Source organism: Dasypus novemcinctus, chromosome 7 (genome assembly GCF_030445035.2).
Source record: "Dasypus novemcinctus isolate mDasNov1 chromosome 7, mDasNov1.1.hap2, whole genome shotgun sequence".
Classification (NCBI taxonomy): domain Eukaryota; kingdom Metazoa; phylum Chordata; class Mammalia; order Cingulata; family Dasypodidae; genus Dasypus; species Dasypus novemcinctus.
Window position 1 is genome coordinate 13,730,099 of NC_080679.1, and position 24,275 is coordinate 13,754,373.

The 24,275-nt window shown below is 35.9% G+C and overlaps 1 protein-coding gene across 50 annotated transcripts in view; it reads left to right on the forward strand.

The window, feature by feature from the left end:
* The window catches only part of TRIP12 (thyroid hormone receptor interactor 12), a 175,767-nt gene that overhangs the window by 129,510 nt on the left and 21,982 nt on the right, over positions 1 to 24,275 (forward strand). For 14 of the 50 annotated variants that reach the window (XM_058299941.1, XM_058299935.2, XM_058299967.2 and 11 more), the window contains 17 exons: positions 35 to 152; positions 262 to 418; positions 2,591 to 2,744; positions 3,952 to 4,180; positions 4,504 to 4,622; positions 7,166 to 7,373; positions 9,658 to 9,758; positions 10,327 to 10,501; positions 12,030 to 12,171; positions 16,598 to 16,789; positions 18,200 to 18,351; positions 19,805 to 19,977; positions 20,354 to 20,427; positions 20,509 to 20,708; positions 21,256 to 21,383; positions 22,728 to 22,879; positions 23,474 to 23,616. In XM_058299941.1, coding sequence (XP_058155924.1) covers positions 35 to 152; positions 262 to 418; positions 2,591 to 2,744; positions 3,952 to 4,180; positions 4,504 to 4,622; positions 7,166 to 7,373; positions 9,658 to 9,758; positions 10,327 to 10,501; positions 12,030 to 12,171; positions 16,598 to 16,789; positions 18,200 to 18,351; positions 19,805 to 19,977; positions 20,354 to 20,427; positions 20,509 to 20,708; positions 21,256 to 21,383; positions 22,728 to 22,879; positions 23,474 to 23,616 — 2,617 coding nt within the window. Of the gene's footprint in view, positions 1 to 34; positions 153 to 261; positions 422 to 2,590; positions 2,745 to 3,951; positions 4,181 to 4,503; positions 4,623 to 7,165; positions 7,374 to 9,657; positions 9,759 to 10,326; positions 10,502 to 12,029; positions 12,172 to 16,597; positions 16,790 to 18,199; positions 18,352 to 19,804; positions 19,978 to 20,353; positions 20,428 to 20,508; positions 20,709 to 21,255; positions 21,384 to 22,727; positions 22,880 to 23,473; positions 23,617 to 24,275 lie in introns of all 50 variants that reach the window. The other 36 variants (XM_071216069.1, XM_058299930.1, XM_058299961.1 and 33 more) reach the window with 6 other exon arrangements.

Below are 24,275 nucleotides of genomic sequence, written 5' to 3' on the forward strand. Positions count from 1 at the left end.
GTAGCTTAAAAGGTTTTTGTTGTTGGTTTTACAGACATTGCAGAAACACTTCATTTCCTCCTATGTGGTGCCTCCAATGGAAGTTGTCAGGAACAGATTGATCTTGTTCCACGAAGTCCTCAAGAATTATATGAACTGACATCTCTGATTTGGTAAAGACTGGGCTAATAATAACTCTTGTTCATGTGAGGTATAGTTTATTGTAGGGACATAATGGTTCAAGGAGCTCCTTACTAAAATGATTGCATTTTTGTTTTTTAGCGAACTTATGCCATGTTTACCAAAAGAAGGCATTTTTGCAGTTGATACCATGCTGAAGAAGGGAAACGCACAGAACACAGATGGTGCGATATGGCAGTGGCGAGATGATCGGGGCCTTTGGCATCCCTATAACAGGATTGATAGCCGGATAATTGAGGTAGTAGTTTCATCGTACCGTTTAAATGTGTATTTTGGTGGAGAATGGGTATAGGGATGGAGTGGGAAGGTGGATAAATATACTTAAATGTGCTCAATTTTGAATTAACTCAAGATTCTCTCATTTTGTCTCCTGAGAACAAGGTCCTCATTTCTGTTCAGGTCAGAAAACATGATGTTCTAGTCCTGCTTCTGCTGCTAACTACCTGATTGACTTGGAGCAAGTAATTTAAGTTCTGTGTTCCAAAGGAAACATTGGAGGAGTTAGGCTATATGTTTATAAAAGTCCCTTTTATCTCCTATCCAAAGGAAGTCTCCCAAAAGCAAAGATTTACGTACAGATAGCTTCTTACTGTTTCCTAAGAGCCAGAACGTGGAAATAACGTAAATGCCTAACTCTAGGTATATGATTAAGTAAATTGTGGTACATACATAGGCTTGTATATATTCTAGACATTAATTTTAATGACATAAAATGGGATAGGATAATTGAAAAACACAAGATACAAAATTAGCCATTTGAGAAGTAGTAAAGGAAGAAAAAAAGAAAGTAATACAAAGGAAAGAAATACACCAAAGTATTAACAGTGATTTTCTGTGACAGACTTAAGTGTGATTTTGTATTATTTCCATACTTCCACACTTAAGTTTGCACTGACATTTTTTATTTAAATTCTTAGAACAAAAAAATACTTGCCTTTGTTTAAAAAGTGTTGGTCACTGCAGTATTTGTGATACCATGCATCATTTACCAATATTTTCAATATATAATATACCCGTCTTAGTCTCTTTGATAATAATTTTTTAGAACATCTCATTTCTTATATAGACATTCTTCTTTACAGATGTTTTATATCAGTGTCTAACAGTGAATTTTTGAAAAACTTGTAACAGTTGACTTAAAATATCAAATATTCTGATGAAAACATCTAAATTCAGAGCCAGCTTTTGTGAGGAAGTTAACTTTCACTGGTCTTTTGTGCATTGTGCCCTTAGTAGATAAGCAGGCCTACCCTGCTATAAGTTATGGTCTCTAATTCTAAGCATTCTTCTTTTTAGCATTTTCCCGATAACTGCATCTTCACTACTAATTTACTCTTGTATTTCCTAAGAGCCCTGCCTTCCATTTGCCTAGGAATTCCATAGTTTGGACTCTGTAATAGGAATAAATATTCTCTAGATTGTCAAAATTCACAGCGAACAGCATTAATCAAACCTTGTTGTTTTATTTTTATTTATTTATTTTAAAGCTTTGTTTTTATTAATTCTCTCCCCTTCCCTCTTCCCCGGTTTTCTGCTCTCTGTCCATTCGCTCTGTTTTTCTGGGTCCACTTGCATTCTTGTCAAGCGGCACCAGGAATCTGTGTGTCTTTTTATTACATCATTTTGCTGTGTCAGCGCTCCATGTGTGCTGCACTTTCTTAGCGTGGGGCGGCTCTCCTTGTGGGGCACCCCTACATGGGGGACACCCCTGTGTGGCATGGCACTCCTTGCACATAGCAGTGCTGCGCACAGACCAGCTCACCACACAAACCAGGAGGCCCTGGTTACTGAACCTGGACCTCTTATATGATAGGCGGACGCACTGTCAGTTGAAACACATCTGCTTCCCAAACTGCCTTGTTTTAGTTATGTTTTATGTAATCCATGTACCTCCTAGGAATTACTAAATGAAGCTTTCAATCTTAGAGCTTCATTTAAATGGACAGTAGTTTTTGTTTACCTACAAAAATTTCTAGGGTCTTTTTGTTTAAAGGTTGCTAAGAATCCATCTTATAGTAGCTATATTAGTCTAAGAAGTAGAATGCTCAGATTTATGGATAACATTTTTTTTATCAGCAATGTCTTAAAAGCTTCCTGAATACAAATTGTGTCTTCTTCATGTCAATGATGCTATACAGCTGGATCTTGCAGCAGGATTTTGTCTGTTATTTATACATCTCAGGAGACCTGATAGGGCCTTTGGTAGATCTGTTTTCCTTTAAAAATGATTTGTTGAATGAATGAGTTTTATCATATCCATACTATTAATTATGTTTTCCACATTCTTCTACTTTTTTGTCTAAAATTTGATGAGCTAAATAAGTTAGCTTATATGGAGGGTCCCATCTGTGTCTTAGATTGATAACTTTCTCCATGTTTATATTCAAGGTTTCTCTCTCTTTACTCTCAGGCAGCCCATCAGGTCGGTGAGGATGAGATAAGCTTGTCCACTCTGGGACGAGTTTATACTATTGATTTTAATTCTATGCAGCAAATCAATGAGGACACGGGAACAGCACGTGCCATTCAGAGAAAACCTAACCCCTTAGCCAACACTAACACTAGTAAGTGCCTTCTGAGTTAAAATTATTATTGTATTGTCATGTGAATAATATTTGTAATAAATCTAATATTGGTTCATTGATTGCCCTTATTCCGCTTAAGACATTTGTATATTATTATTTTAAATCATTTGCATTAATTTGATGAACAGGCCAATATATAACTAGTATCTTCCCCACAGTTTCTCTCCTTCTCTGATTATTGCCATCTTGGGACTCCAGTCAGAATTGGCACCTTTGACTTTTTAAATGTGACTCTGACGTCCCTGTCCTACTTTATATATCCATTCATCAGATTGGGTCTTTCCAACCTTTTATTTTACACTTTACTACCAAAATCCTCTTTGTAACTAATGAAAAACTGGTTGATATTGGTTCCTTTCAGATTTCTGACATCTGTCCCTCCCCTCAGATTTAGCCCGTTGGCCCCCCCCCCCCCCGTTTTTTTTTTTTTTAAGTTGAGGGTTTACAGAACAAACAAAACATAAAATAGAGGAATTAGTTCTTTGCTTTTTGCAACTCTAGGCTACAGCAGGGATCAGCAAACTTTTTCTGAAAAGGCCCAGATAGTAAGTATTTTAGTCTTTTGCAGACTGTATAGTCACTGTACTCAACATTGCCACTGTAGCCTGAAAGCAGCTATTAATACCTAAACAAACGTATATGGTGGTCTCCCAATAAAATTTTGTTTTACAAAAGAGGTGGTGGGCCTACGGACCATAGTTTGCTAATACCCGGTCTTGAGCATACCTTTCTTCAGTTAACTTTCCCCTCTACTGTGTTCCATCTAAGCAAAGAGGTAAATTACCCAGCCCTTCCATTTTACTTAGGTCCTAGCCAAATAATCACTGTGCATTTCTTTTTTTTTTATTTATAATTTTTAATACACTTGACAAAAGTGATTGCATGTACTCAGGTGAATTTTATTTTTATAATCACTATGCATTTCTTGAACTCTGCTTATTTCTTACCCCAGTGATTTAGTCACAATTCTGACATGTGTTTATCCCGTACATTTTAGTAAAATAGGAGGTATAGTGTGGTGCTATCTTCAGCATTTTTGTAGATCCCAGTCATTTACCTTAGATAAGTGAGTTTTATAACTAAATATTTTAAGTAGCATTTGAAATAATATCAGCTCAAATGCTTTGTGCTTTCTTGTGTTTCTGAAGTCTGTCACTATGTAAGGATTCTCCATTTGTTATTACAGGTGGATATTCAGAGTTAAAGAAGGATGATGCTCGTGCACAGCTTATGAAAGAGGATCCAGAACTGGCTAAGTCTTTTATTAAGACATTATTTGGTGTTCTTTATGAAGTGTATAGTTCCTCAGCAGGACCTGCGGTCAGACATAAGTGCCTTAGAGCAATTCTTAGGATAATTTATTTTGCGGATGCTGAACTTCTGAAGGATGTCCTCAAAAATCATGCTGTTTCAAGGTGTGTTCATGAAAATAGTCAAAACATTTTAGAAATTGAAGTCTCTAATTTCATAACCTCTAAAATAATATAGAAAAATATGTATAAAACAGTTCATTTAGAGTATCTTGAGCCTTTTCTGTCTGTTTATATCCGCACTCATGGCTTTGATATAGAATAAAATAAATACAAAAGAGCATTTAAGAAGACCTTTTTGTTTTAATGGAGTAAATTCTTAATTAAATAATTTTGTTTTTATATTTAAAGTAGTATGGCCAAAAACAGTTACTAGATCAAAGTGTTAAATTGAAATGCTGTCTTTTTTTTTTTTTTTTTTTTTTTAGTCACATTGCTTCCATGCTGTCAAGCCAAGACCTGAAGATAGTAGTTGGTGCACTTCAGATGGCAGAAATCTTAATGCAGAAGTTACCTGATATTTTTAGTGTTTATTTCAGAAGAGAAGGTAGTTTTATTCATGATAATAAATTAATGGTCAATCTCTTATTCTAAATAGTACTTCAGTAGAAGTATGAATCAGAACAAAATCTAAATCTACAGAACAAAAATTAAACTGTTAGGTTTTATGTAAGACAGTTTCATTCTTATAACTTAAGTTCATATAGAGTATGTCCTTTATAAATCTGTTAATACAGGCTGTGTAAGATTCAGTCAGTAGAGACTTAGCAAGTTTCAATGATTTGAATTTGTATGGGCCAGTAGTAATCACTAACACATGTATGTTTGTATAAATATATGTATGTAATATAAGGCCATCCATATAGAGCCTTGAAGAAAGTCTGATGTTGCTTTCTTCCCAAATAATATCAGTATCTCAGAACACTTCTAATGTTTAAGAGATTGTTTTATATTTCATTGTGTAAATAATGGAATGATTTGAGGTTTGGAATAGTCTTCCAGAATGCAAATGGTCTGCTTGTAATTGGAGTCAATTTGAAGTGTGAAATCAACCTAGGAGACATGGTGCTTCATTCAGGGGTTTTATCTTTTCGAAGCCAGTGAAGATTTCACCTTATTGGTCAAGAAGTTCTTTCTCATCAGCAGAAATCTCTTCTGGCTCTTCAGTTTTTTGGGCTGCTTCAGCTTCTGAGACTGTATCTGAGGATACAGGAAATAATGGTTTCTGCCTCAAGTAATTCTTAGCTTTGTCTTCCTTCTTATAAGCAATCCAGTTTCCCTTCTGCATGTGACCTGTTTGCATTCTTTTGATCATGTTTTCTTATGATGGACTCTTATCTTTGTACATTTAAAAAAATTGTAATCAACATGCAAGTATAATAGTATTGAACAAAATGGCAAGAGAGTTTTTATCACTTAAAGTTATTTTTATTTGAATAATGATGTAGTTTTAAAATTTCCAGGGAGTAGATGTGGCTCAAGCATTTGAGCACTTGCTTCCCAGATGGAGGTCCCAGGTTTGGTTTCTGGTATCTCCTTAAAAACAAACAGCAAGCAAACAAATGGAAAAAAAACTCAGGGAAGCCAATATGGTTCAATGGTTGAATGCTGGTTTCCCTCATATGAGGTCCTAGGTTCAAACCCTGATGCCCCAGTACCTTAAAAAAAAAAAGAAAAGAAAAGAAAATTCTTCCTTTTCTCAGAGATAACTATTGTTAACCAGGTATATAGGTAAATAGATGTTTTCTGCACTTACACAAACATTTGGTCTATATTCTTATTTTTTAGTCTCAGATTATCTTATTTTGCATTTTATATTTTATTTTTGTTGGTCTTTTGGTTGTTTTTATTTTGTTTGTGTGTATTTTTCCCTTAGCTTTTAAATGTTCCACCTTTCTGATTTGGAAGTATGTCAGAATTTGTTTGTGTATGTTTTCCTCAATTTCTGCTTTCATGATCATCTGTGCTATCATTTAATTTCCTGCTTCTTAATATTTATATTGTATGTACATCATGAAGTTTATGGAGAAGTCTTAATTTCTTCTCCTGCTTTGCATCTGGGTAGTCCTGTTACCTTTCCAGCTTCAACTTAAATGTTACTTCTTCCTGAAGTTACTTCTTTTCTTCTCAATTTGGTTAGAATCTTCTACTTACACTCATACCGCACTTTTTGTTTTGTCTCATAAGCACATAAGTCCTTTTTGTAATTTCTTGTAAAATATATCTTTCCTACTAGTCAGTGAGTCTCCTGAGTACACTTGTCTTGTTCATGACTGTTTCTTTAGTCCCTAGTACACAGTCTGGCCTATAATTGTGTCAGGTATTTGTAGGTCAAATGCCTGAAGTTTGAATTCATCCTGACTCCTTTTTGGCAGTTTGCTTCTTTTTAAGAATCTATGAAATCTGTGGACCTTTCCCCAGAAATATGTGGATGGACAAGCAGGCACTCAACATTCATCCACACAGATTGTCTATAGTTTACACGGACTTTTTCATGCAATTTCATAGTTTTTGGACATCCCCTCTCTCCCCCCCATCACCATCCCTGGATCCTAGCTCAGATGAGAACCCCCTGCCTTTTAAGTTATGACTTGACTCTCCTTATACACCTCCAAGGATGTGAAAATCACCACTCTGTAGCTGTTTGTTGTACTCTTTTTTTTTTTGGTAGTATCTTTACTGGGACCCTGTCGTTTTATGGAACTTGGAGTTAACAATTCTAGGTCTTTTCCTCCTCCATATACATGGCTCTCAAGCCAGAGCTCAGCTGTATTTCTGTAACTGATTATTATCTGATTATTATATTTGTAATAAGTATTTTGAACTCAAGTTAGGACTTTATGTGTAACCCTATTAAATTTCATATGCTCAGGCTTTGAAAATTAGAAAACAATTGATATCTTTTCTTAGGTTTGAATTTTTGTACTGTTTTTATGTTTCGAGTCAGCTTAAAACTAAATTTTTTTCATGTATGCCAGCTATGATTTAGTTATTCTCTATGAATCGTTATTAGCATTTAGGGCTTTTACATATTTACCGTTGGAGGTGTCCTCATTAAAACAGTCTCCTTTTTTCTCTATTACTGTAAAGGTGTAATGCATCAAGTAAAACACTTAGCAGAGTCAGAATCTTTGTTGACAAGTCCACCAAAAGCATGTACGAATGGATCAGGAACCTTGGGCTCCACAACGTCAGTCAGCAGTGGAACAGCCACAGCAGCCACTAATGCGGCAGCTGATTTGGGATCCCCCAGCTTGCAGCACAGCAGAGATGATTCTTTAGATCTCAGCCCTCAAGGGTAAGTCAGAGATTTGCTTATTATTTTTGTGCTCTTTGCCTTTAACTCTGTCTTGCTTCCCAAGACACATGCAGGAAATAAAATTCTAAAATCTTAGAGTGTACCTTTCATTATGTTTTTCAATTTACACTTTGTTGAGAATAGACCTAAAACTTAATATTCATTGGAAATCTACCGTATTAGAGCATTTGCAGCAACCATAAGTGATGCATGGTATTCCCACCTGACAAACGAAGGATCTAAGACTCAGATTTTAAATGACTCACACAAGAAAGGCACACTTACTTTACAGATAAAGGATTTGAGCCCCAATTTCTGATAACATAGTCTTGGGATTCTTTACTGCATTGATGCATACACACCAGCTTCAAGGTACCGAGATTTTAATGTACTGAAAATAATAAAAATTAGAATTTTTGGAATGGGGGGGAGCAGATTCTGATTTCCCATTTCTTCTTAATTGGCAAATGGGAACAAATACTTTGTTCTCAATAAAAGAAAATGGGAGTTGAATATTCTTCAATTCCTCCTCTTTATCAGCTTTCAATCTGTGTGTTGTACTGTGGTACTAGAAAGTTCCCAATCCTTTATATTGGTTACCATACTATAAAAGTCTTTTCTATTTCTTTCATGTTAGAAAATTAATACTGCTTTATGAATGGTACATGATGAACCAAACAATTCGGAAATTCATAGTGTAGTGTGTAGTATTCTTTTTTCTTCCTTTTAAGCTGGAAAGCAGATCTTGATAAATATAGTAATATTCAGAAGTGGGGTCCAAAAATTTAACCTCAAAAACTAGGTAGCATTGTCCTGCGAAGCTAACGGTCTCAGGATCCTGGCTGCATCGCCTAAATTTTTTTACGTTTCAGCTCTTTGGTGCCACCTGGTGGTAGCTGTCCATTCTGACTTAAATACGAATTCAGTCAACTTTTTGACAATTGTAGCTGCCTAGGACTTCTCACACCATGGCTATTATTTCAGGAGGCTGCTGGCGTTAGGTGGTGCTCATATCATAGACCAAATCCAAGGAGATACAGGGACCTCTAGGACCCACTCTCTACCTTTCCGGTCCTGAAGTAAAATTTGTCTTTTTTCCCCCTACCATCCTTGCCTTCCCCTCTTCCCCTTCCCCAGCCCCACTTCCACCTTCAGGCTGCTGCAGTAACCTTAGGTTATTGTAGGGTTTTGTTATGAATGCAGAGTCGACACTGATCCTCATGAGAGCAAGGACTGGGTTTGTTCAGTTAACCTCTGCGTTGTCAGAGATGCACTTGTGAATTTCAGTGGATGCATGCGGCTTAGGCATGCAGTATTGACTCACTATAAACTAAAGAGAGTTCGAATATAAATCCTAACAGTTGTTAATTCCAAACAAGACAGAACATTTTTCTTAAAAATAACTTCAGAGTTATAAGTGGGTCCATATCCTTATAGTACATGTTACAAAGGAAAGGTTCATGCTAATTTTATTTTTAAGGGGAAATTATTCAATCATATTTAAGTTTATCTTCTGAAAGTTCATTTGTCCTAATTGTCAAGTATATTTGAACACGTTATTAAGTGTTTTCCATAGAAATGTCAGTTTTTAGAGGTAGAAAGACATTTTCGAAAGAAAGTTTTAAACTTTTATTTGGGTTATGTACCAGCTAAACCAGAACATTTTTCCTCTTTCATCTTATACAGCTTTGTTATTCTAAGAACCAAGAGTACTGAAAATACTACACAAAGGCTAAGCATATTGTATTTCATATATGTTTATAATTCATAATATGTTATTCCCACCATCATTCACTAGGTTTATTTATGGGTAGTTGTGGTATGCAATTTAAAAACACTAAAATGTTCACAAATGTGTTCATCTAGGAATTGATTGCCATCACCACACCATGAAATTACTTTGTTATATTCTTATATTTATTTTATGTACATTTCTGTATGTACTCCACTTTAAAATCAAGTTTAAAACATACTTTGAGTAATTAAAAACAAGATTTACAAGAGATGCTCTCTATTTATAAGGTTTTATATTCGGTATAGTCCAATAGCTAGGTATTTTATAGTCAAATAGATAAATACTTTATGAAGTAACCATCTTCTCTATTTGTACACCTAAAACATGACTGACAGAGTTGGCACTGAATGGTCACTAAATGAAAAATATCCTCTTATGGCAGTATTGTAGAATTCATTGTTTCTGTTATTTTAATTTAACTTTTCATTATGTAAGGATAATAGTTCAGTGGTAATTGCTAAACTTATCACATTTTCCCCCATGCGATAGTCGATTAAGTGATGTTCTAAAGAGAAAGCGACTTCCAAAACGAGGGCCAAGAAGGCCAAAGTATTCACCTCCAAGAGATGATGACAAAGTAGACAATCAAGGTAATTACTTTGATGAAACTGTATTTAAAGGGGAAGATGATGTATGGGACCCCTGTGTGATGTTATGCATGTTTGCTTTCTAAATTCACAACTTTTACTATACACTTAATGGTTTATGTGTGTTCATGTATAAATGATAGATATAAAGATAATAATGGGGGTTTGGGGGGAAGTACTTTGGTTAGTAGTAACATTTTGACAACGCTCTTTAATCATTAGTTTAAAAGGTTTAACAACAATGCAAGATATTGTGGTAGGGTGGGGTACGAGAGTCCTGTATGATGTTATATATGTTTTGTAAGTTCACAACTATTACTATATACTTGTTGTTTATGTATGTTTATGTATGAGTGATATACTTCAATAAATCAATTAAAAAAAAATAAAGGTGAAGATGAAAGCAGTTATGTGCTTCCTTAAAACTGCTGATGGTTTTTGAAATATGTCTGAGTTTCCTGAATACTTATGGTATCCTTCGACTAATTCATCTATAAAAAATATGAATCTTAAAGTTTGTTTTCATCAATTATGTTATACTCTTTGACAGCTTTTCTCTTTTTTCTCATAGCTAAAAGCCCCACCACCACTCAGTCACCTAAATCTTCATTCCTGGCAAGTTTGAATCCAAAAACATGGGGAAGGTTAAGTACACAGTCCAACAGCAACAACATTGAACCAGCACGCACTGCAGGAGTCAGTGGTCTTGCGAGGGCTGCCTCGAAGGACACTATATCCAATAATAGGTGAAGTGGGGGGACTTCTGTTTTGCTCCTATTCCCATAATAGACAAATTTGTCCATCAACATTTTAAATTTATGAGGAGGAGACATGGACATAGAACTCTGATTTATTCTCAGAACTGGAATAGCTCAAGTTAAAAAGCTCCATTCTTGAACCCTGTCTTTTTTTTATTTTTATTTTTTTTAGATTTTAAAATTCTGTTATCCGTACAGAATTTATATTTGTATTTAACATATACAACCTGTGAGTTGTATATGTTCAGTACCAATCCATTTAGGTTTCTCATGACACCTATTCCTCAGTCTTGTTCTGGACAAGGGATGGCTGACGTATTATCTGTCTACAGTTTCTCTCTGTCTTTTTTTTTTTTTTAAGATTTATTTATTTCTCTACCCCCCCCCCCCCCGGTTGTCCGTTCTCTGTTTCCATTTGCTGCATGTTCTGCTTTCTGTTGTTGTAAGCGGCATGGGAATCTGTGTTTCTTTTTGTTGTGTCAGCTCTCCGTGTGTGTGGTGCCATTCCTGGGCAGGCTGAACTTGCTTTCGCGCTGGGCGGCTGTCCTTATGGGGTGCACTCCTTGCATGTGGGGCTCCCTTATGTGGGGGACACCCCTGTGTGGCACGGCACTCCTTGCGCGCATCAGCACTGCGCATGGGCCCGCTCCACATGGATCAAGGAGGCCCAGGTTTTGAACCGCGGACCTCCCATGTGGTAGACGGACGCCCTATCCCCTGGGCCAAGTCCACTTCCGTACATTTTCATGTAATTATGAAAAGCTTCCTCTACTCAATACATTGGAACTTAAGGATTTTGAAGCAGAGCCCCACCGCCCCCTTTTTTTTTTCCAATTTGAAATTCTTTATCAGCTAAACTAATTCCTAAGGATTTTTGTTTTTTTTAATGTATGCCATCAGGATTACTTACTCTGAAATAAGTAATTAAAAAATATATTTGGGAAAATCCAGGGTTTTTTGTTGTTTTGGTTGGTTAGCTGTTGGTGGTGGTTTTCTGAATTGCAGGTAATAAAAATAATTAAGCAATTGTCTATCTGAACCTATCAAAATTTGTAATTTAGACAGTTGGACCTCATTTTATCATAGCTTGTTAGTATTAGGTGCATATTTTTAGTCTGTAGTTCTTTACTTGAGCTCTCTAGGGAACAAATAAAGAGCAATGCAGATATATCTGTACTTTAGGAAATAATTTACATAAAGTTACTTCTGGTTGAACATATAGGCAGCTGTTATGTTTCAGGGTCCCAGGAAGTTAGAATGTTTTGTTTTATTCATGTACATGACCTGACATGTATTTTAATTACCTGAGCATCTCTCTATGTGCATATTAGCCTGTTTTCAAAATGAAAATGAATTTGATTAATATGGAATATGAATTTATGTAGTTTTATATATATAATATGTAAATATTGACCAAAAAGTGTTTGAACTATATCACCTAATTACCTTTGATCAGAAGTTATCATTCAAATCTTTTCTTTGTACACTGACTTGAATAACTCTTTTCTTCTTACAGAGAAAAAATTAAAGGTTGGATTAAGGAACAGGCACATAAATTTGTAGAGCATTATTTCAATTCTGAGAACATGGATGGAAGCAACCCTGCACTGAATGTCCTTCAGAGACTTTGTGCTGCAACTGAACAACTCAACCTCCAGGTACTGTGTCCAGTGCATCCTCTATTCCATTTCCTTCTTTTCATCTTCCCTTTAAAAGAGAGATATCCAGCTTTCATTTTCCTCTACCTCTTCTGTCTTGCCACTACTTTTCCTTCATGACTTTCTATTAGTTTATGATGGATTAACTATCATACACCAACCTTTTTTTTTTTATTTTTTTTATATATATATAACCCAACATGTACCTTTAACACTAGTATTTCTTAACTGGGCCCTTAAAGGTTGTGGTTCATAATGTTGTCATATAAATGCTCTATAAACCTCATCCTTGACTTTTCTTTCCTTCACATCTTGTGTTTCTTGAAATGAAGAGACTCCCAAAATGTCTCTTCAGCTGATCTCCTGTTTTTCTAAGTCCTCTTCAACTACAGATGCTAGTGCTCTCTTCATCCCCTCTCTGCCTGAGGCTTAACAGTGGTTTGAAGAGTAGAGGGATTTTTAAAATTTTTTATTTTTTTATTGGAAAGGTTGTAAGTTTACAGAAAAATTAAATATATTCAGTTCCCATAACTACCCTATTATTTTAATACTTTTCATTAACGTGGTGCATTTGTTACATTTCATTAAAGAATATGTTATAATTATACTGTTAACTATTAATATATAGTCCATCATTTACAATAGGGTTTACTGTTTGTGTTTGTATTAGGGTTCTCTAGGGAACAAGAACCAACAGGAGATACCTATAAATATTGAGATTTTTTATAAAAGTTGCCTAACGTGACTGTGAGGAGGCACAAGTCTAAATTCTGTAGGGCACGCTATAAGCTGGGAACTCTGAAGGTTTTCGATGAGTTCCTCAGGAGAAACTGGCTGGCTGAAGTAGAGATGGAAATTCTTTCTTCTACCTGCTGAAATTATTACTGCTCCTTTTTAAAGCCATCATCTAATTGGATAAGACTCATGTTGTTGAAGGCAGTCTCCTCAGTTGCTTATAGACATAATGAGCCATAGATGAAATTAACTTACTGATGATTTAAGTCCATGAAATGTCTTCATGTAACAAACAGACCAGTGCATGCTTGACCAAATAACTGGACACCATCATCTAGCCAAGTTGACAAACGAACCTAGCCATCCCAGTGTTGTACAGTTCTGTGTTGTTTAATTTTTATTCTTTTTTTTTTTTTTAAAGATTTATTTATTTATTTAATTTCCCCCCCTCCCCCGGTTGTATGTTCTCTGTGTCTATTTGCTGCGTCTTGTTTCTTTGTCCGCTTCTGTTGTCGTCAGCGGCATGGGAAGTGTGGGCGGCACCATTCCTAGGCAGGCTGCACTTTTTCTTTCGCGCTGAGCGCCTCTCCTCACGGGTGTACTCCTTGGGCGTGGGGCTCCCCTACGCGTGGGACACCCCTGCATGGCACGGCACTCCTTGCGTACATCAGCGCTGCACATGGGCCAGCTCCACACGGATCAAGGAGGCCCGGGGTTTGAACCATGGGCCTCCCATGTGGTAGACGGTCGCCCTAACCACTGGGCCAAGTCCGTTTCCCTAATTTTTATTCTAGTAACATATATACAACCTAAAATTTCCCCTTTAGCCACATTCACATGTATAATTTAGTACTGTTAATTACGTTCACAGTGTTGTACTACCATCACTACTAGCCATTACCAAAACTTTACAGTTAACCCAAATAGAAATTCTGTACAATTTAAGCATAATCCAAAATCCACCCACCCCTGATAATCTGTATTCTAGATTGTGACTTTGAGTTTGCTTATTTTAATTATTTCATGTCTGTGAGATCATCGAATATTTGTCATTTTTTGTCTGGCTTATTTTACTCAACATTATGTCTTCAAGACTTACCTATTTTTTCACAAGTATCAGAACTTCATTCCTTACTGTGGCTTAATATTCCATTGTATGCATACACCACATTTTATTTATCCATTTATCATTTGGTAGACACTTGGGTTGCTTCCACCTTTTGGCAATTTTGAATAATGCCACCGTGAATATCGGTGTACAAATAACTTTTTTTTTTTTTTTTTACAATTTATTTATTTCTCTCCCCTCCCCCTCCCTACCCCGATTGTCTGTTCTCTGTGTCTCTTTGTTGCATCGTCTTTGTCCACTTCTGTTGTCAGCAGCATGGGAATCTGTGTTTCTTTTTGTTGCGTCATCTTGTGTCATTTCTCCGTGTGGGTGGCGCCATTCTTAGGCAGGCTGCACTTTCTTTCGCGCTGTGCGGCTCTCCTTACAGGGCGCACTCCTTGCGTGTGGGGCTTCCCTACGCGGGGACACCCTTGAGTGGCACAGCACTCCTTGCACGCATCAGCACTGCACATGGGCCAGCTCCACATGGGTCAAGGAGGCCCAGGGTTTGAACCACAGACCTCCCATGTGGTAGACGGATGCCCTAACCGCTGGGCCAAGTCCGCTTCCCCAAATAATTATTCATGTTCCTGCTTTCAAATCTTTTGGGTGTATAACTAGACGTGTCATTGTCAGGTCCTATGCTATTCCATAACTCCATGAGGAACCACCAAATTATCTTCCATGGTGGCTGTACATTTTATATTCCCATGAGCAGTGAATGAGTATTCCTATTTCTCCACGTCCTTCCCAACACTTGTAATTTTCTTTTTTTTTTTTAAGTAGTGGCCGTTCTAGTGGATGTGAAATGGTATCTCATTGTGGTTTTTATTTGCATTTCCCTAATTGCCAACAACGAACATCTTTTCATGTGTTTTTTGGCCATTTGTGTAACCTCTGGAGAGAAGTCTCTTGAAGTCTTTTTCCTATTTTTAAATGGGTTGTCATTTTGCTTTTGAATTGTAGAATTTCTTTATATATTCTGGATAGTTAAACCCTTATTGAGGGAAGCAGATGTGACTCAAGTTATGTGATAACGACTTCCACCTACCATATGGGAGGACCCGGGTTCAATCCCTGGGGCCTCCTAGTGAAAAAGAAGAGAAAGCACATCTGAGTGGCAAGCCAGTGTCTGCACAAGTGAGTCACATTGCAAGATGATGAGGCAACACAGAGAGACGAATAGGAGAGTCAAGGAGAAGCACAGCAGAAACCAGGAACTGAAGTGGTGCAGCTAACAGGGAATCCCTCTCCCCATCAGAGGCCTTCAGGATGAAATCCTGGTGAATCCTAGAGGAGAAAAAATGAGAAGAGAAAACCAAAAGAGAAAAATAGATACAGAAGATCACATTGAGAATGAATACAGACAGCAAAAACAGAATGGTGGGGGGAGGGGAAGGGGGAGATAAATAAATCTCTTTATTTTTATTTTGTTTATTTTATTTATTTCTCTCCCCATTCCCCCCGCCCCCAGTTGTCTGCTCTCTGTGTCTATTCACTGTCTATTCTTCTGTGTCTGCTTGTATTCTTGTCAGCACAACCCAGAATCTGTTTCTTTCCGTGTGTGTGGCGCCATTCCTGGGCAGTCTGCACTTTTTTTTGCTCTGGGCAGCTCTCCTTACAGGGCACACTCCTTGCAGAGTGCACTCCTTGCGCATGGGGCTTCCCTGCGCGGGGGATACCTCTGCATGGCAGGGCACTCCTTGTTCGTATCAGCGCATCAGCTCTGCGTGTGGCCCAGCTCATCACACAGGTCAGGAGACCCTGAGTTTGACCCTTGGCCCTCCCATGTGGTAGGTGGACGCCCTATCTGTTGGGCCAGATCGGCTTCCCTAAATAAATCTTTAAAAAAAAAACAGAAACAAACCCTGTTGAATGTATGGTTCCCAAATATTTTCTCCTATTGAGTAAGTAGTCTTATCTTTTACATGATAAAGTACTTTCAGGTGCAAAAGGTTTCAATTTTGATGAGGTCCCATTTATCTATTTTTGTTATTGTTGCTTATGCCTTTGGATATAAAGTCTAAGAAATGAAACCATTACCTAAAACAAGATCCTGAAGATGCTTCTCTGTCTTCTAGGAGTTTTATGGGAGGGTAGAGTTTTAATAATAACTTTTCCCATTTTTTTCTGATTGTTAGTCTTTATATGTTTTTATATATATTGAACAATTTTAGTAATATGTGTTTTCTAAGAAAATTATCCACTTCATCCTGATTTTAAATTTAGTAATTTAAAGACATGTCTTGTTCTTTTTACCTTTTCATCCTGTTATAGCTCCTTTCTTATTGCTCACTTTTTATATTCTTACCCTTTGTCTTTTTTTTTTTAATTGGTTAAATGTGAAGATTTTTTCTCTTATGTTGATATGGATCCTGTTTTCCCCATGAAATATTTTTTTTCTGTGTGTATGTAAGATTACATTTTTTAAGGATCTAAGAATGCACCACTTCCCCCTATCACCTTTTTTTTTTTTAATGCCTTGAGAATGCGTTTGATTCCTTGTGGAGGAAATAATGAGTTTTGCATTTCATTTAGTAAGTGCTGTTTAATTGAATATAATATTGTTCTGAACTCTTTCAGGTGGATGGTGGAGCTGAGTGCCTTGTAGAAATCCGTAGCATAGTCTCAGAGTCGGATGTCTCATCATTTGAAATCCAGCATAGTGGGTTTGTGAAACAGCTATTGCTTTATTTGACATCTAAAAGTGAAAAGGATGCTGTGAGCAGAGAGATCAGATTAAAGAGATTCCTTCATGTATTTTTTGCTTCTCCAGTAAGTTATCTAAAAATGCTTATATATCTTTTTTTTAAGAATCGGTGTTCACTAATGTATTTATTTTCATTCCATTAAATAATTTCCAGTAGCTTTTGGTCAAGATATTGAGGAAAAGTTTCTAGCTTGTTTCTACACAATTGGATTCCTTGGACTTCTACCTATCAAATAAATAGTAAAACGAAGTAGTGATTTAATGAAGCCCATGCCATATTTTCTTTGGTTGTTTATCTTTTTTGTTTTTGTTTTTTGTTGTGTTTTTTTTTTTTTTAGGAGGTACTAGGGATTGAACCTGGAACCATCATATGGGAAACAGGTGCTCAACCACAAAGCTACACCTGCTCCCCTGTTTTGTTTTGTTTTTGTTTTTTCCTCACAAGACATGCCATTAATAGTTCCTCCCCTGTGAATGTATTTTATTCTTACGTTGGTTTTTAAACATTTTGTGATTTGCAGTATACTTTTTAGAGAAATAAGGTAGACATAGCATAGCTGTAGACATAAGATAGGGTAGACATGTATAGTTCTGTTTTGTACATAACACAAACAGTAATAGCAATTTTAGAGTACCTAATTACCATCTATAATGTGGGCTACCAGGCCAGAAACTCCAGAGCAAACACATTGTTGACCCTCAGTGGGTAAAAGCAAGAGGATAACTATAACTATTCTTGGACACCTGTGACTTAATGATATTTCACTATTTACAACTACTGACACGGAGACATCCCTAGTAAAGTTTCTTTCTGGATTATCTGTTAAACAGGATTGAGAATAACTCTCTTGTGTAGTAGCAAAACTTCTATCTCCATGCCCTTTTAGTGTTTGCAGACATTTCTTCACTGCTCATATTTTAACTTACACAGCTACCTAAAGCAGAGCTGACTGGTTTATTGAGGATTGCTATTTAGAATAGTGACAGCATCAGATGTAGTTGTATACCATGCTTCAGATTATGTGCAGGTCTCTAATCTCTTATCTGAAACCCTTGGGTCTGGGTGTGTTTCCAGAGTTCTAAAGCATAGCACCTATGCTGTAGATTCTGCCAGCATTCCTTAATCATATGTATTAAGTATTTTTGCAGGAAAACACGTGAATGTTCTTACTAAACTCAGGTAAATGGAGACTGTAAGAAGCCTCATGTGTGTTTGGGTCAGATTTTGTTACCAAGTGGGTTGTGTTTTCAGAGCCTTTTGGGTCTTGGAATCAAAGTTGAGAGATTGTGGACCTATAGAAAATGAATGCCATTATTGAAATAATTTGGAACATTGTTCCAGTTAAATCTTTCATGTGAGATTTAAATAGATGAATGATTCTCTTTCATAAAACTGCATTTGTTTTATTTTTTTTGAAGAGTCTTCTATTTTCAAAAGGCCTTCCTTTATTTGTTGATTTGCTTTATAACTTTAGCTTCCTGGAGAAGAGCCCATTGGAAGAGTAGAACCAGTGGGTCATGCACCTTTATTGGCATTAGTTCACAAGATGAACAACTGCCTTAGCCAGATGGAACAGTTTCCGGTCAAAGTGCATGATTTCCCCAGTGGAAATGGGACAGGAGGCAGGTAAGGCTCATTGCCTGGGTATTCCCTTGCCACTGTAATTTAGTGCTGAATTGTGTTGAGGTAAAGTGGCAGAAGGTGAACTGAAGAGTTGGTCTGCCTGAAGAACATTTAGCTGTAATGACAAAAGAAAATGGGTATTCTATAAAGAATGAATTAGACACTTTATCTTTAAAATTGCACTGTGTCTTAAACATAATTTTAAAATATATAGCTCAGTAATTGTGTTGCCAAATTTGTAATATACTTTTTCTTAAATTGATATGCTTTATTTATAAAGCTCTACAAGAATTTTGTGCATATACATAATAAAATGGTAATTACATTATGTGCAATAATGTGATTTCATATTTGATGTGATTAACCTTGTATTTTGATGGTTTTCAACAAAGTGTTGAGGTTTTACTGTTTCAATAATGATTTGTATTGTGTTCACTAGTGTAGTAGTTTAATAGACTTGTGTCATTGAAAGAGTTGTTAAAGTTGTTGTGGGATGTTGTAAGTTTCATTGAGTAATTTGGCTAGAAGCCTAGAAAGTACTTTTAAATTTTGAAATCTAAAATCTGACCTTGTTTTTTTTTTTAATTTTAAAAAATTTGATGAAATCTATATGTGTTATTGGATAAAGGGATCACAGAGTTGACTGTTTTTTCTGTTTTGAAATTTGTAGAGTGTGGTATCCAATTTTGATCATTATAGTATGCTATCCTGTTGGAGGGCCCATTATTAAAAAATTTAACAGATTAAGGGAAAACTTGTATTTTTGTCCATGTTTATATAAAATATGTAAGCTTTATATATGTATGTCTCAATATAATGGACTCTCTTCTATACCTATATCTTTGTGCTTTGTGGAAGCCTTATGACTGCATTCCACTATGCTGGATTCTGTTTCTGTGTATTGGCAGAACTTTTCAGAAATAAGCAATTAAATACTACCATGGTTAGACTGCTATAGCTATTAAATTACTTTGGGTAAAAGTATATAGTAAAATAAATTGAAAGATTAGTTTTTAAAGTAATTTTGTAACTAAAATCTTAGAAAGCAAAAAAGATGGTTTTTTTTTTTTGGTTGATTTGATTTTAAATAGGTAGAATTTTATAGAAAAGAGCAAAATATTACAGAAGCAAGTATACTTAAATGGTTGAAAAATTTTTATCCTAGAGAAAAAATTAAGTCTCCATAGTTAGATGTTTCTGTCATATGGATTCATGGTGGAACACAGATCAAATGTTGATTTAATGTTTTAATATTCATGCAATACATACCTGCCTTTTATTTTTTTATTTACAATAATTTTACAAAACAGCTTAAATTGCTGGCTTCATCATTTACGTAATTGATGTTTATTTTGTGCCATAGAAAATGCTAAGTTCGTGTTAGCTTGCTTTTATTTGAATTAATGTATGTCAATTGTGAATAATAGAATAACTTTTTTTCACAAATTATCTTGAGCTTTTCTCTCAACAGAGGATCACAAGCTTTAAAATTTTTCAACACACATCAGTTAAAATGCCAACTACAAAGACATCCAGACTGTGCAAACGTGAAGCAGTGGAAGGGTGGGCCTGTCAAGATTGACCCTCTGGCTTTGGTACAAGCTATCGAGAGATACCTTGTAGTTAGAGGTATTTATACCATATATTTTGTGGTCTTATATGGGCATTTGGATGAAATTTATATTAAAGAATAAGCAGGATTTTCTTGTTAAATGCTTTTTCTGCTAAAATGTATAGGGCAGAAACATGTGTTCCTTTTATTTGTTTCATGCCTAGTACATAGTCTTATTAAACTTATTAGGGTTTGGTTGTTTGAGTAGATGATGAGTTAGTGTATCTTGTTGGAATGCAATAGAAATTACATTTTGCGTTTGACAATTTTCTTAGATCTTTCTGCTTTGTGGATTGGAAAGTAATATGCACGTGTTTTTGTAAAAGCATGCTAACTTAACCAGTATACAGGCTTTTCTTTTGCCTAAAATTAACAATCTTCTTGTATCTTTAGGCTATGGAAGAGTAAGAGAAGATGATGAGGACAGCGATGATGATGGATCAGATGAGGAAATAGACGAGTCTCTGGTAAGGTACTATTCCCACCATGTTGTGATATGTAAAATTCAGAGCCTATAGCTTAAATAGTATTTGCTTTGCTTTATTCAGGCTGCTCAGTTCTTAAATTCAGGGAATGTGAGACACAGGCTACAATTTTACATTGGAGAACATTTGCTACCATATAACATGACCGTGTATCAGGCAGTTCGGCAATTTAGTATACAGGCTGAAGATGAACGGGAATCCACAGATGATGAGAGCAATCCTTTAGGACGAGCTGGTATTTGGACAAAGACTCATACAATATGGCAAGTCTAATAATTGTTTTGACTGTTTGTGTGTTTCGGACTTCATTTTAATAGTTGGTTCACATAAGGACTGGGGGCCCAGAATCTTTTTTTTATTATCAAAAGCCACTTCACATGTTTTATCATGTGTATCTGCAGATGTGTATGTATTGTTCTCATTCACTGTGCACATGTTTTCATGGGCAGTAGTCACACTTTACATACATAAGATGGATGAAGATATTATGAAGTTTAGTATCTCTGAGCCCTTAGAGGCATTTGGGTGCAGCTTCCTACAATGTTGATGAATGTGAAAAGAGGCATTCTTTCTAGAACCACCCCTTGGAATTTCTCAGATAGCCCCTTCTAAGGGAGGTGGTTTCTGAGTGGGTTCTTCTAGGAAGCAGTGCCATTGGTAATTCTCCGAATCTGCAGCAATAGACAGAGGATAAACCTTGCAAAGTTCTTGTAATAACTCCGTGGTGTCTGCAGCTTGCATTTCAGTCTTGTAGCATAATGTGTAGGTTTAAAATCAATTCATGCCTTATATACTTTCTTACCACTGTAGGTACAAACCTGTGAGAGAGGATGAAGAAAGTAATAAAGATTGTGTTGGTGGTAAAAGAGGAAGGGCCCAAACAGCTCCAACGAAAACTTCCCCAAGAAATGCAAAAAAGCATGATGAGTTGTGGCATGGTAAGTTTATATATGAGTAAAAAAACAGATGGTCATGGGGCATTGATCTTTTAGTCTCTCTCTTTGTAACCTAGTAAAATCTCTTAATATAATTTGGGAATAAAATGAAATTACTTAAAAGGTTTGGTTGCTTGTAACTGAAACACCACCACCACCACTACCTCTTGACTTTAGTGTCTGGGAAATGAAGAAATAAGTATCTACAAAACTAAATTCAGAAAGAAAATTGGGAAAACTTCTCCTATAATCCCATTTCTTATGTTTTCATGAAGGATAAGACAAATTCCATTACTAGATATATTCACTAAAAAAGAGACTTAAGAACAGTGTCTGGTCATTGGCATGTTGGGCCTCCGTTCTCATAATCATTCAATATTACGTTAACAGCAGTTTATAGAAGGAAGAGAAAGTGATGACAGGTAGTATGACTAGAGAATGTTAGTAGCACCTCCCAATTGACTTATTTTCTTTTGCAGTATTTCCTTCTAGTCTCCTTTCTTCCATTTTTCTACTCCCACCCCACCCCCTGCCACCTTATTTTTTAATGTGGATAATAACAGTGCCTCAGAGTTAGGCTACATTATTGTTCCATGGAAGCAATCACCTATCACAGGATTTCCAGATACTGTTGACAATAAGTGAAATTTTCTCTGATCTATAGAAATAAGGGTATTGTTGCAATTTTTCATAAAGCTAAGTTGTTTTTGTTTTTGTTTTTTTTTTTAAAAGGCTCTTTTGTGATCATTGCTATGATTTTGGTGTTAGAAAGTGTTCTTTCCACAAAGTGATGTTGTGATTTTTTATTCTTTTGCTTGGTATAAATAAGTGGCAACTATTTTAATCCCTCAGACTTCAGGAAAAAAATTCTATTGAAATCTAAGAACAAAGGAATTATAGATCGTATTTGAAAACTATCATCGTCTTACTATGTCAAGCATTGGATTAAACAACCAAATCTTGTCTATCTTATGTCAGTTTTAAGCTAGATCTGAAAAATCCAGGAAATTTAACAGTGAACTTAAACATTTTTGTCTTTATTCTTTCTTATCTGGCCATTTTATCATTTGCTGTTGTTTCTGGAATAAAGGAAAAATGCAAACAAATCCGTTTTCTCCTTTATAGTTATTTTTTTTCAAATATGGGAGGGGAAAGTGAAATTTGGCTATTTTATGTACAAGATAAAAAAGGGAAAAAATGCCCAAAGCTATCTACTTAATAAATATCAAACTTTTTAAATCCAATAACTTCTGAAGACTATTTTATGGATGGTAAAATGACACTGGCCCTACCAACTTAGCCCTTTCTGACTTTGATCTCAGCTTACTTTAATCTTTTTCCCTCTAGATGGAGTGTGCCCATCAGTATCAAACCCTTTAGAAGTTTACCTTATACCTACACCACCTGAAAATATAACCTTTGAAGACCCATCATTAGATGTGATCCTTCTTTTAAGAGTTTTACATGCCATCAGTCGATACTGGTATTACTTGTATGATGTGAGTAATGTTGCCTGTTTATTAAGTTTTTCATGGACTATTGTTGGTAATATTTTTTTCTATTTAGAAATTGATGAATTTTGGGTGGTGCTAGAAACAGAAGCATGATTTATCTAAATTAAGGGATCCTCCCCCAGTGACATACAGTGTACTCTTCAGTAGAACTGCTCCCCCACTGTGTTTAGATGAATACTTGTAAAATGCAATGTAGCTGTAAATTTATTACAGTTAAAATTCTTGAGGTACATTTAACCTAATGTTCATTTGTCTAAGTGAAGATGCATAGCAAATAAAAAGCTGAGTGAAAATTGAATGCCATCTTAGGATATTTACATAATGTAAGGAAGAGCGAAGCGCCAGCCCTGCATAAAGTGTTAGCTGCCATATTGCCATATCACGATTGAGCCAATAACCAGTGGTCCTTGGGGTGGGGGGAAGGGATGTTCAGCTCTGTATAGTAGAAATTGTCGTTTGGGTTGGGGCACACCGATGAGGAGCTGATCTAGGCAATCTGCATACCTGTTTAATGATGAAGAGAGAGCGAAATATAATCCCTATACTTATTACATAACGTTTTTTTAAAACATTTTGCAGAATGCTTTGTGCAAGGAGATTATTCCAACTAATGAATTTATTAACAGTAAATTGACAGCCAAAGCAAACAGGCAGCTTCAAGATCCTTTAGTAATCATGACAGGAAACATCCCAACATGGCTTACTGAGCTAGGAAAAACGTGGTAAGATAATCACTTCTGTAATGGTGTTATTTGTTGGTCTTTACATATTTTTTTATAAAAAGTCTTTAATGAACCTATTCAGATGTTTAGTTACTTTGTCATGTTTGGTGATAGCTTGCTTACCATTGTAGCTTTAGCATCCAAACAGAGTAAGCAAGTTGGAGCTGGTACTAGATCTATTAATTGGTATAAGTGTGTGTGTGTGTGTGTGTGTGTATATATATATATATATATATATATAAAATATGAAAGTACACAGAGATATTTGGCTGAGGGGAATCAAATCCTCTGCCATCATAAAATCATACTCTTAACAGTGTAGTCACCTGATTTCTCTGAGCTTGTCTGGGTCCGGACGTACATTCTCAGAGATTTTAGAACTGCGCTAATCAATACGGTAGCCACCAACCACATTAGCTAGTTAAATTAAAATTAAAATGAATTAAAATTTAAAATTCAGTTTTTTTCAGTCACATTGGCTATATCCTTATCTAGTTACTGTATTGGGCAGAATAATATAGAACATTTAGACCATCCCAAAGTTCTCTTGACCACACTATGTCAAGAACTATGAAATCATGCATGAAGAGGCAGTAGAACCTGTATTTCCACAGGTTCATTCTTTGAAAATCAGCTGCTGCCTTTTAGCAGTTTTGAGT